This window comes from Plodia interpunctella, chromosome 12 (genome assembly GCF_027563975.2).
Source record: "Plodia interpunctella isolate USDA-ARS_2022_Savannah chromosome 12, ilPloInte3.2, whole genome shotgun sequence".
Lineage (NCBI taxonomy): Eukaryota > Metazoa > Arthropoda > Insecta > Lepidoptera > Pyralidae > Plodia > Plodia interpunctella.
In genome coordinates, this window is record NC_071305.1 from 8,344,589 (window position 1) to 8,358,522 (window position 13,934).

At 36.0% G+C, this 13,934-nt stretch overlaps 1 protein-coding gene across 1 annotated transcript; it reads right to left on the bottom strand.

Moving 5' to 3' along the window:
• Window positions 1-295: 295 nt before the first annotated feature.
• On the bottom strand, window positions 296-13,934 carry LOC128674279 (protein regulator of cytokinesis 1-like). The gene is made up of 14 exons (XM_053752762.1): window positions 13,686-13,934; window positions 12,719-12,918; window positions 12,076-12,196; window positions 11,490-11,719; window positions 10,933-11,081; window positions 10,657-10,824; window positions 9,716-9,888; window positions 8,815-8,962; window positions 8,003-8,131; window positions 6,864-7,000; window positions 5,680-5,787; window positions 3,453-3,588; window positions 2,777-2,893; window positions 296-2,205 (listed from the first exon to the last, which is right to left on the bottom strand). The coding sequence occupies exons 1-14, from the start codon at window positions 13,718-13,720 to the stop codon at window positions 1,780-1,782; spliced, it is 2,277 nt and encodes a 758-aa protein (XP_053608737.1). The 5' UTR covers window positions 13,721-13,934; the 3' UTR covers window positions 296-1,779.

Consider the following 13,934-nt stretch of genomic DNA (forward strand, 5'->3'; position numbering starts at 1 on the left):
TTGTATATAGAAAAAGCAGTTAACTTTTGACTGTAAGAGATCCCTGTATGCGATAAGTCCACCGTTGCTCATGTATCTTTTTGTACTTATTTTCGTGCAATAAAGTTATTGCAAACAATAATAATTCTTATATAAGTTGGTTGTAATCAACTTTTTAAATTAACAAGTAGGTTTTATTTTTATAATACTTGTGTTAAGACTTCCAGAGCGAGAGAGTGTGACCAAAAATATATCTTGTTTCTTGAAAAAGAATCACTTTAGCCGATACTTACGATATTTTTTATAAATAAAACAATTTTTAACTATGCAAATATATTACAACCATAATTTACATCATAATATTAGTAATAGTAATAAGAAATTATATAAATCGCAATGTCAAATGATAGCAAGCGACAGTGCCTTGGTAAATACTGATAAAGTTAAGTACCTAAGTTTTTATTAAACTCTTGCGAAGTGGAAGCTGCCTTGATGATAAAGGTGGGTGTACACTGTATATTAGGGTAGTATTACATGATTTTTATTGCTTCACATCGCTTTTTATTCCTCAATCGATCGAGCACGATCAACGTGGTTTTATTTTTTGTAGAATTGAGTTTAAATTTAACGTTGTGCCATTATTATTGCACGCAATGTTATAAAGTACTATAATAAATGTAAAACAAATACAGTACTGAAAAGGCACTCCGATAATTTTGCAAGATTCACGAAGCAAACCCAAACGTGCAAATAGCTATACGAAAAATAGGCAACATTATTGCAATATTAGTACCGAACAAAAATCTATTCTAAAATTATATTCTTCAATCAAAAACTAAAATAAAACTTATAAACTACGCGGAAATCAAAATATTAATTGTAACTCAATTTATAAACAACTTAAGACTATGATAAAATGCACATTCTCACATATATTCAAAAGACTATTCCGCTTCAGACATTTTGGGGTCGTATTTTCAAATACCTGTTAGTAATAATTATGACATATTCTATGTCAAACCGAAAGACCTACATTTTGTTATACTCCATGTGAAAATGTACAATTTATCTTAAACTCCACTGTACCACAAGAGATTCAAATATACAATAAGAAATAACAACATCACATCACAAATTCTAGAAATCTATTGAAAATATATAATGAATTTTAGTTGTCAATTATTTGAAATTGATATCCGATGTTATGAAAATTATATTCGTAATATTTAAATTAGTATCACAGCGGTCGCGTATTTCAATATATTATTTGTTATTGTATGATTTTCAATAAAAAATTATGTGACTATCATCATTACAATATAAAATTATCTGCAATTATAATCTTTGGCTTTTGCAAAAATATTGGGTCTGTTGAATAATCCTCATAGAAATATGAGGTTTATCCAACTTTTTTGCAAAAATCGAAGATCGAAGCTTGTAATATCCCTTAGTAATATCCTGATATAGTATACACTCTTCGCACAGAAATGTGTGAAGAGTATTGTTACCATCTCACTCAAATCTGCTATGGTTAACTAATAAGTCTTTCGAGGATATTACATCACTCGAATGACTTCTTACTCAGAAGCAAAGCACAAGTAATAAATATATCAGTAATAATTACCATTTTAGATTCGACAGTGTCTCTATATTTTTGGCAAATAAATAATTATTAAATTATTATTATTATGTAAGAAATAATCGATGGTCTCGATAGAGGTAACAGCTTCACTCGTGACGAACAACCGGACATAATAAAACATTGAAATACGCGATCGATCAGTCTTATATGAGATCATCTCATATGAGAGGCGGTAGATTTTTGGCTCTCACCAAATGCGTATGAGACTTGGATCTGCTAACATTAGCATTAGGCGTAGTCTTCACCGCCATATGGCCCATTGTATTTTGTCGCTGTAAATTCATCTTATTCGCACTAAGTGGGGCCCTAGGTGTGGCGAAGCCATCATTGTTTAGTTTAATAGCGGAGCGAGTCAGTCTTGTAGGTGTGTATAAGAGGTTGCTTTTCGGTGTCGCGATAGGGTTGTGTTGAAGGTTCTCTTTGCCGATTTTAGGGGTTAGGGGCGTTTTGGTCCTCGGAGTTTTTTTTGGGGTGGTCGGCGTTTTCTCTTCGATGGTGGGGTACACGATGGTGGGGATGACCTGTTGCGGCTGGTTGTTGGCGGCTAGAGAGCTGCGACTGATCTGCTTTTCGTTTATACAGTCCTGAAAATGTATGTTTACCGTTGGTATCTTCCATATTGATTTGAGAACTAAGAATAGAATGCGTTTTAATGTTTTGTGCCAGCGCAAATCTTTACTTAGGTGAGTTGAGATTTGTTTTATCCTAAAACTAGCAAACTAAGAGTTTATTTTTTTTTAATAACATAAAAAAATATAAAGAGCTAGCGTAGCCAAATAAGATAATCCCTATACAACTTCCCGGCTCATCTTATACAACCATCAAGTCATGCGTTGTAAAACTGGGCACACGATGAGGGACGAGCGCTAATATTTATTAGCAATCAATCATTTATTTACAATTGTGTTTGAAACAAAAATAAATAAATAAATAACACTAATTAAGTAGCAAAATCATTGATCTAAAGTGTCATCAGTATATACAAGCAATGAGTAAATTAAACATTTATAGTTGGAAAAAATTATCTGAGCTTGTGCACTGTCCAGTTTCTTCTCGCGTTATTTCTAATACGCGTTTCTAAAAAGGGTAACAAATAAATAAATAAAACGACATGACAATATCTATAGCTTTCTTCCGTCTATGTAAGACACGTACCTTGAAGTCGGTGTAAGTGGTGAGCATGGTGGTCTCCATGAGCGGGTCTTTGTGTTCGGCGGCGGAGCGAGCGCCGCCCAGCGACTGGCGGCCCGCGCTGCGCCGCTTGCCGGCGGACTGCGATATTATGTTCGTTGAAAACTCGGAATACAATAAATCGGATACTTCTTCTTCTTCGGATCGGATATTCTAATGTCTTTTTTATGGAGCTTGTGTGCGGTCTCAAAGAGGGTTGACGTCAGGTAGGTGGCCGGTTGTAAATTCTCAGCTGTATCTTCACAATTTTAACGTTGTTTTTTACGCTAAGCGTAATTATAAAAAATACTTACTTTTATATGCGCAGTAGCGCCATCTACTTTATATCGCGTCATTAACCATCAGAATTTTTGACCGAACTGAATCGCGTACTTTCAAGATAAAAAATAACCTATGTGATATGGTAGTAAGAATAACTGCAGACTAGCGTCATCAACACATTTTTACAATTGCCTCTTGTTTATTAGCGAAAACTAAAAAATCCTCTTTTCAAATCATTCTACACTAGATAAAGGAATAGGTTTTCCATTACACAATGTAGTCACAGTCTAATATGAAGATTTTGGTGGCCACCGTTTTAGGTTTAGTAAGAGCGTAACAAACATACAAACATTCGCCTTAATAATATAAGTAGGATTACCGTCCGTTTGTGTTTGAGAATACTGCCGTTGACTTTAGGCGTCTTCTTGCCGTCTCCCCCGTAGTCCAGTTTCCGCTTCGCATTCTCCGGCTTGCCTTCAGCGACCACGCGCGCCGCTAAGCGACCACTTATACGCCTAGAAAGATATAATACGTACAACATCGTTACAAATCAATATGTTTTACAAATCAGTTCTAAGAAAAGATTTATGTATTTTTTATTAGCAAAAAAAAATTGCCGAAATCCAAATGACGTCGTACGAATGTCATAATTTTTTTACGCCTCTACCGCACTGTCTACAAACATTCGTGCGACTGCCCCTTCTCTAGTGTGAAATCGCATGTTTTGCAAAATATTAAGTACCAAACACGCAAATTTAAAAAAGGATTAGAATTTATTTTTGGGCCACTAGTCGAATATTCATTTTTTTAGCTAATTGTTGCGAAACTGTAAACGGCTGGAGGAAACTGTTTGATAGTGAATGATGGAATAGTGATGATAATCACTACATAGTATGAACCGAAGTCGCGTCCCGCTGTCTGTCCCTATGTATGCTTAGATTTTTTAAACTACGCAACGGATTATGGTACAAGTTTTTTTAATAGACAGAGTGGTTCTAGAGGTTTAGGTGAATATAATTTATTATGTGTTTTGAGCGAAGCAGGGACGGTCTGCTAATTTGCAATAAACATGCTTACACTTTTTTAGTTTCGATTTTAAACAAATAATGGTTGAGGTCAACGATATATACAAACCAAAAACCACAAGGTTCAAAATAAATTATCACCAGCATGGTCATCACTATCACATATCTACTACAACAAAGATTACATAAACTATAATATAATGTAATCTAATTCTAATGAAACAATTCTACATTAACTACATAATTAACTATTTAAATAATGAGATGAAAAAATTCAGAGCTCGATTGGGAATGGGTTGTGTGAAGTTCTTTTCACAACCTCACAGCATTTGCGATTATATGAATTTATCATGTACAAGTCAAACAAAAGTACGGGACCGAAGTTGGGAAATTACGATATTTAAGAAAATAAAATTATAACATATCTTTCAAGGCCATTATGAAATTATAAGATATCTTTCAATTTTTATGCAATGAAGGTATAATCTATATTATTTTCCACCATGCAAAATTACTCGACGTAATAAGATGATTTACTATGAACAATCAACGGTATGTTAAATTGTCATATATGCTCTATGCAACGGTAACAGGGGCGAATTTGCAATGTTTTAGGATAGGTTGATGTTATGGACTGTACCACACATAATAATTTTATAAGCTCCAAATATGGCGTAAAAAGTAACTTACGCCAGATTTGAAGTCATAAAATTGCGAATTACTTGAAGCGAATCATTCGCATCAAGTAATATGACTAGATTGGTCGAATGTTTATTTCTAATCTTACTAATGGACTATATTCGCAATCTTCATAACATTACTCATTCCTTACACAATAAAACTGAAGTGTGTGATGTAATTTACGATGGTGTTGCAAGACGAATTCTTCACAGGCGCGCGCTGGAAGCAAGTTTAGGAATGAGCAATGCTTTTGATGAAATATAATAATGTTTTATAATTCCAAAATATTTAAAATGACCATTAATTAATTAGCCCACATTATAGTTTAGATTACTATTAGACTAAGATTCCTAAATGTATTTTCAGGTGAATGATAAAATAATCTTATAATAAATATTAATGTTTAATACAGTCCATCGTTCTTTAATTATTCAACTTAGAATGATACACATCACTTATACTTTAAAAAGTCTACTGCCGACTTCCAAAATTTGGTGAAGAAGAAGCGGCGCGACAAACTTCACCGCAGCCTTTTATTTATTGACGAAATAGCCGCCAGTGCTTTAACACTATCTCCTGTTTTAAGTTCCCAACGAATCATAATACTATTTTCAAAACTAGTTATTATGGAAAGTCGTACAAGTTCCATATAAATTACTAATTGAAGTGTTAAACTTCTAAATATGACTATTGCTGTTGTTTATCATTCCATATTATAAAAAAAAAAGTCTGTCTGTCCCGTCTGGCTGTCCGTATGAAAGCGACACTCAAAAACTACTGGATTGATTTTTTCCCACTTTTCACCAATAAATAATGTGATTCCTGATTGGGTGTTTATTATGGTTTTACTCGAGCGAATCCGAGCCGCTAGTGTCAAATAAGGTTACCAAACGTACATACCTCTTAACAGTAGATATGGCGGACCTCTTGAGCGCAGACAGGTTGTTGGCGAGTGTGGTGACGGCCTTAGTCGCGCTGCCCGTCATCAGCTGGCGCTTCGGCGGCGGTCTGCGGGCGGAGCCTCACTGTTATTTATCACTATAGCTGCTCTAGTATTTGTTGATGATATTGTTCAAAACCAATTTCTTTATTTGCACAAATGTAGGTATGCAATAAGAAGTCTGTAATCATTTTGAATCGCGGGATCGAATGTAGTCTATATTTTTGAAGGGGTCAAATACAATTCCAGGTATCAAATACAATTGTACATTGTTCATCGAGATTTAAAAAGATTTAAAAAGTAACGGATTTCAACGAGGTTGACATTATTAAGCCAGAGACGTAGTCGAGGGCGTCAAGCCGGGCCGAATCGCTAGCATATATCTAATGTAAAACCCCTTCCACACGACCCAATTTTACGGCCAATTTGATTAGTTTGACAATCAAATTGGGTCGTGTGGACGGAATATGAAATTCAAAGTCATTGGGTGGTCGGTATCGCCCGATTTGATATGGGATTGCTCAATCAAATACTGAAATTGTACACACTAAAGTGTGTACGTGTGGACGCACGATCAGATTGTACCCAATTCAATCGGCAATCAAATAGGGCAATCAGATTGTATCGTGTGGAAGGGGTTTTAGGCGGGAAAATCGCAAGAATACAATACATTAGATGTTCCACCTCTACGAGATGATGAACAGCACTAATGCCGTGCTGTGATTGGTCGATGACACGCGGCATTCCGTGGAATTCCGTGTCATTCAAGACCCGTCATGTTTTTCTATCACTTTTGTTATTTTAGATTTATTAATTTGTTACTTGATTCTGTATTATATCCAAGATTATATGTAGACTAAACGTTGCCCGGAGCTTCGCTTCCGTAGAATTTTTAAGATAAAATGTAGCCTATAGAAATTTCGGATAATGTACCATTCCAATGTGGTGAAAGAATTTTTGAAATCGGTCCGGCAGTCTCAAACATACAAACTCATAAACGCTTACTCTCTACAATCGTATAGATATATTATAAACGAGACAAAATCCCAGTTTGATATAAAACTCCTTGATACTACAAATTGGAAACATGTTAGTGTTTTAAGTACAAGTGCAAGTGAGCAGTACCAGTAGCAGTGTAAGTTACCTGTTCCTGTCGGCGGTGTGCGCGAGGCCGGCGACGGCGCGAGTGCGCTTGCCGAGCGGCGACGCGGCCAGCGAGCGGAACAGCGGCGTCGTGGGTGTGGCGCCCGCGCGCCGCGCCGACACCTTGCTGTGCCGCTCCTGGGGGGGGTCTGTCTGTACCACTGCCCATCGGGGCTCCTCACGGTCGTTTGACTCATAGGAAGCGGGCGGTGGCCCGGTGATTAAGACTGTGATCACATAGTCCCAAGTTCGAATCCTACTTGTTGTATACCAATCTCTACAAGTTTCCATAGACAAATACTTGTTTCCGGTAAAGGAAAACGTTGGTTAGGAAACCTGCACGCTGGATGACAGATTAGTTAATAATGTGACTACTTGCCACTAGATGGTAGTAGATAGTCGTCATATCAGATGCCTTTAGGCGACTTGAATAAAATGTGACAACAGTGTTAGCGATAAAGCACTCGATAAGCAAGCAACAGCCTATAAAACACCTCCACGCACCTGACGCAAGATCTGACGCGTTGGGAGCTAATTCCAAGGTTTGGAAAATAAAATTAATTAATACATAGTAACATGTCTTTCAAATTTTGGCTCAACCGCGTCTACATTGCCAACTATGACGCCCGTTGCGCTTGTAACAAGCCACAACGAACAACTGTACGTATGAATCTCATTATTCGTTTCTTCTTGGTTGGGGACGCCAACTCAAACACCAGATTGATTGATCTCCTATTCCGGTACGATTTCATCCAGTCCCCAGACCCCTTTTTTAGAATTCCGTAGCCAAATGGCAAAAACAAAACCCTTATAGATTCCTCATGTCTGTCTGTCTGTCCGTCCGAAACTATAACAAGTATATCTACTATTGAAACTTGATAAGTATTCTGTGAACCGCATTAAGATTTTACACAAAAATAGAAACGGTACGGCTGCTACGGAACCCTTAATAGGCGAGTCCGACACGCACTTGGCCGTTTTTTTTTCACTTTAGCGACTGCCCTAGCGACATATCCTTGAAATCAGATAAAATTTTTCGAGCATCGAAATTCTGTTTACACATTGTAAAATATGGAGTTGTTTCTTTAAAAGAATAATGACAAACTTGCTGACAAAAAAGAAGAGTAATGAAAAACTCACTGCTTTCCTAGTCTCCCATTCTTCCTCCATGAGCTGGAGTAAGGGCTTCCCTTCAACTGTGAAGGTGCTTCCAGTCTTGGCTTCATATTCACGAACCAACTCTTCCAGTTGTGCCTCTATTTTTGGGAGCTGTAAACATAAACGCTGATAGCTATAGCTAGTAGTTTGTAGCTTTTTGAGATCTATCATTTAAAATTTAACGTGAATGTTTAACGCAAACAAACAAAAAATCTGTAGGGGATGATCACCACGTCTACACTTGATGATAATGATGTGAGGTGTTTTGTGAAAGAATACCACCGTAGCTGGATACTAAAATTGTGCTATTTATTGAATATGGTTTGATTGACTAAAATTAGTTACAATGAAATGATGAAATATTGAATCGGCATTTTTTGACATACTTTAGTATAGATACATTGTTCAGTAGATTGAACAAAATCATTCTAGTAGATCATCTTTATAGTCTGTGTTACGAAAGTCCTGCACTGCAGCTACAAAACATATATATTCATCATGGTGCCTCCAACATATCAGTTTTCCGCCAGTCCCAAAAACCGATCTTGACTATAATTTTCTATTGCAATGGCAAAAAAAAATGTAAAAATATGTCACTTCACTTTCTTGACAAATCAAATCCAATCAAAAATTCTTTATTTTCTCTACAATCTTAACGTGGTATAATCTAGATATGTTACATTGCACATAGGTTTCAATAAAACAAGATTGTGAGAGACTGGTGTCTGAACTAAGCGGAGCCTGGTATCTCAGTCAGTTGACAGACCTTAGACAATAGAAGATATGGAACTCACATTGCTGCATATCGCCTTCCTCTCTTTCTCCTCTTTGAGCAGCTGTCCCCCGCGGTTGTTGTAGCGGCCGGGGTCCGACGCCCGCGCGTCCAGCTCACACATCTTCAGCCACAGGTTCTTGCGAGTTGTCATCAGCTCGAAGATGTTCCTGATGACATTTATTTATTTAGCTAAATACAACGGTACACAATATGTATCCTTTTAAAGTATTCAGTAAGAAAAAATAGGCACTTACAAAAATTTCTTAGAGAAACACAATATTATCATCCTAAACACGTTGACTCACATTCGTCAATCTCACAAAAATGCAAACAATTCCTGACAAGCGTCTTCCATCCAATAAATCAATCTTCCAAGAACACATCACACTCAGGTTCCTGGTTAATGTAATAATGACATCACAAGTTCGAATCCAAAAAAATATTTTTATTATTTAAAAGTTTGGATAATAAATAAATAAAAATTTATTAGAGTTAGATATAATTTAAATATTGACGTAAAACTAAGTCTACCGCCGACTTCCAAAGTGCAAGTAGAAAAAAATCTACTAATATTATAAATGCGAAAGTTTGTGAGGATGTAGGTGTGTATGTTTGTTATTCTGTCACACAAAATCTACTGGACCGACTGTTATGAAATTTGGTACACAGGTAGAATATAACCTGGAATAACACATAGGGTACTTTTTATCCCGAAATTTCCACGGGAGCGAAGCCTCGGGGAGTATTAGTATTTATTAATACTAGTTGCTCCCCGAGGCTTCGCTCCCGTGGAAATTTCGGGATAAAAAGTACCCTGTATTCGTAACAACATATAGGCTTTACAGATCACAAATCTTCACATTTGATGGATAGAAGAAATGTAAAACGTTATCAGAGCAAAGCAACACGAATCAACTTACTTGTTATTGTTGTAATACTTGGTGATCTTGTCAAGGTACATCTCGTGTAGAGTGAGAGTGTCCTCTGTGAATATGTCCTGGTAGTAGTGTAAGAACTCTTGCCTCTCTTGTTCAGAGTACATGATGTTGTCCCACATAAGCTTGATTTTAGTACGCATGTTCGCCACAAACACCTGAATGGACAAAAACGAAAGTCAATCAATGATATAACACATTTGTGGTGTGTAACAATATAAATCCGTTTCACTAAAACATAAATGGATGAGCTACTATAATTTAATTTAATATAATTTCTATACGCACATGAGAAATACACATGGACGCGTCCATTTCTAAAAGTCAATTTGACATCAATTTTAAATTTAAATTAATTGGTTATAGATCCACTTGGGCGTCAATTCTGCTAAAGTACCTAAGTCAAAAACGTGTCTCCATGGTTTTTCAATAGTAGTGGTTATTGCAGTGACAATAAGAACTACAATTTAAACATCATTGCGATACAATTATGATCCTTAGCAAAGTCGCCGCATTTTGAAACCCATTTATCTACTGAAAGTACTTCTAAAAGTACTAGTCCTAGTAAAGTATTACTTCTTAAGATGTCGACTCGGCGAATCATATCTATACAAAATATTATATCCCAATCAGTTCTTCTATTATAAACGAAACCAGTTTGTGATTATACTAGAATTTAAAGAAACAAACACTTTTTTATTCTACAAGTCCTTTCACACTCACCTGAGCAATATTCGAAGTTATAGGTACTATGCACCCATATTATATTTCCATACAATTTTAAGGCCTATCTCAAACAAAGCGACACGAGGAGACTAATGTCATTCCATTAAGGCTAACTATACCTGTAGTTTTTTGGTCGTAAGATCATATAAAATATTAGATTAAAATCCAGATATCTTTTATAGTATACAACACCACTGTACCTGTATCTTCTGCCGTTTGATCTTCTCACATCGCTTGATCTCCTCCTTGATAGCGGCCTCAGTGTGCGGCTGGCAGCCGACGTGCGCCGTGAGGAAGTTCTCGCGGTAGATGTGGTCCTCGTCCAGGCAGTCCCACAGCTTGGTCAGGCGTTCGCGGAGCTCCAACACCTGTCACATGTTGCATAGTCAATATTCTATTTTATGCTGGCCAATAATTGTTTGAAATGTCTTCATGTTTCACGCCAAATACGTTCGAGATATAAAAAAGGTACATACCCTATTGTTAGTCTGTTCGTATTTCTCTTGCAGGTCCTGCCTCAGCTTAGCTAGGCGGTCCATGTTGAGGTCGGACACCTTGAAGTCGACCGACAGTGAGGTAACCACCACATTCTCGAATTTGTTCTGAGGCTTGATTTGAAGTTTGTCTGAATTGACAAAACAAACATCAATGAGGTTACATACGCGCAAACTAGCGTTACCATAATTGTTCCTAAACGATCTTAATAAATTATGACGTCACCACGTCTATAAATATTAAGAATACCAAATTAAAAAATAAGTGATTTAGCAAAACAAGATCTTAAATCCTTAACTACAAATAAAAACTAAAAAATAATAATGATCAAAACTTTTCATATAACTTTCCTGTGTAGGTATCAGTTTTAATTTTGTATTCATTTTTCGTACGTACGTAAGTTGGATAACTAGGGAGGTGGCAGAATACTATAATCAATAGATTTTTGGAAAAAGTAAGAGAATGTCTTTGCCCAGAAGTGCGACACAATTACAGGCTAAAAGAAACTAAAAGTTATTACAAAACGAACTTTTCTTACCCATAATATCCTTAATCTCAACTTGCGTATGCAGGAATATCTCCACTCGCTTATCCCTCTCGGCTTGTAGATCTTCCAGATGGTCCTTCAAGCGATCGAGCTCCTCCTCAGCGGGCAGCGGCACCTCCTGCAGCTCGCGGATGGTGACGCCGAGCTTGTCCGCGAGGTCGCGCTGCCATTCCAGAAGTCGGTCCATCTTCATGCGACGCTTCTCTACTTGATCTCTGTACCTGATTTGTAAAAATGCTATATAAGCCACAGTCCGCTGAAAATATTTATTTATTGAATAATAGACAGGCAGCTTTTTCAGCTGATGCATTTACATCGGCAGGATTGAAAGTTCTATAATCGGGCCACTTTATTTAGTTTCATATTTATTTATTTAACCTGGACATGCACAACCCATTTGCTTATAGTCAAGAAAGACTGATTATTTGGCTCAAATATAGAAAGAAAATATTTATTGAATAGTGGATAGGGAACTTCTGCAATTGATACATCTGTATCACGCAACATTGAAAGTTTTATAGACAATTCACTTTATAAACTATCTTTTATGTTGCCTTAAAACAAACTAGTAACTTACCCAGCAATCTGCTCTTCCAATTCCTTCTTATAATCAACAAGCATCATTTCTTCATCAAATTCAGGAATAGTGATGTCCACTGACAGACATTTGCTTAATTCTTCAGTTTCTTCCTTAAGCTCTGTGCAACAAAAGGATTTCTAGTTAATGATAACAAGGTTTAGATTTTCTGAGAAACCTTCATAATCCCAACCAAAATAAAAAAAACTCATGATACTAAATATACAATATTGATACAAACAAGTTTGAATGGATGCTTGTAACTCAATCATAAAAATTCTAATGGATGGATTTTGATGAAATTTAGTATATGGGTAGAATTTCTGGAATAACACACAGTGTATACTTTTATCCTTCAATTCATAATAATTGAAATAGAATTACTTCTTGAATTAAACATTTCAGTACTTATCTAGTTTGTTCATGTAGTTCAGTTCAGTAGGTATATATCTTCCTTTATGATATGATGATGTGCAACTGATATCTGTCGTGGCCACTACTTCAAAAATGTTAAGCTCACTTGTGGGCCACTCTTGCTTGGGTAAGTGTTTAAGTGTTCTCTAACACATTATAGAAACTTTTTAAGAAAAGTTTTTTTTATAATGTGTTAGAGTACATTATAAATGGAACTCTTAATACTCACTGTCAACTTGTGCCTGCATTTTGGACAGCTTCTGCCTGGTCTCTGATATGACATCGCGATGCAACTCCTTCTCAATCTGTACCAGCTTCTCAATGTTGTTGAACTTTGTATTGTCATCAACTCCGAGGTGAGCCCAGTTCAGCCACAACTCCTGCATCATGTTCCGAATGTTTTCTGATATCTCCCGAAGGACTTCATCGCTGTAATTAAAAATTTTACAAAATAATTGATGGTTGATAAAGCTCTTTAATTATAATAATATCGCTTTCTAAGTAGGCAAACAATGTTATGTGGTTTTTAAGTGTTGACCTACTGAAGGGAATAGGTTTATTGATAAAGTAGTTAGGATTAAGACTCTGCTTTAAATAATTGTTAGTATTTATAAATACATTTTAAGGACATACATTAAAAACTGAAAACTGTTTTTTACAGCATGTATTTTGTGTCCTATTTCTGAATTGCTCCTTCCCGAATGCCTGATATAGACGCCTTCTGTCTTCCAAAGGTCTTTGGCAACCAATGGCTCGGGGTAACGATCTTTGGAAAACTGTTATTAACATAATTATAATCAAATTATAGGTAGTTATAAGTAGTACCTTTATAATGTATGTAGAAACTCTCATCTAATCGTCTTCCCGGTTGGTTTACTACCGAGGTAATATGTAAAGTACCTAATTAATCTAATGGAAGTTGCTGTTTACCTGAACGAATTTAGCTAATGCACGAGACTTATTAAGTAAAAATAGTGAGTAAAATAAAAAGTTAAAATAATCAACATTTTTGCGTTGCTAAATGTATAATTGTGTCAATGTACTTTTTTATCAAGCGCTTATGGGCGTTGGTTGTTGTCAGAAAATAGTAAGTACGCAATACCTACGAACATTTGTGACATTTTCAACGACCATCGACGCCATCGAATAATCTTATTTATGAAGTTAGTGTTCAGCATTTACAAAATAATACTTACAATAGCGAATTTACATCTTCCGTGAGAGTAATCATTTTTTCTTGCAAATTATTGCCCTGTACTTACAAACAATAATCACATGAAACAAAACAAGCGCACATTTATTTATAACAACACTTATACAATGTTTTATTTATTTTAACACACCAAAAGCAAATTAAAATTACCGTCCCACAACAACGAAAAGAAAAGACGTTTTATTCATTTTAGACGTTTGAGTTTTCAAATTCACGACGTTACAAAAAGTAA

Excerpts from the sequence above, each read along its gene's own strand:
- LOC128674279 (XM_053752762.1), bottom strand. The coding sequence starts at position 13,720 with ATGATTACTCTCACGGAAGATGTAAATTCGCTATT. Across the intron at positions 10,825-10,932 it reads ACGAACAGACTAACAATAGG|GTGTTGGAGCTCCGCGAACG; the intron begins GTATGTACCTTT and ends AACATGTGACAG. Across the intron at positions 3,589-5,679 it reads GCCATATCTACTGTTAAGAG|GCGTATAAGTGGTCGCTTAG; the intron begins GTATGTACGTTT and ends ATATCTTTCTAG.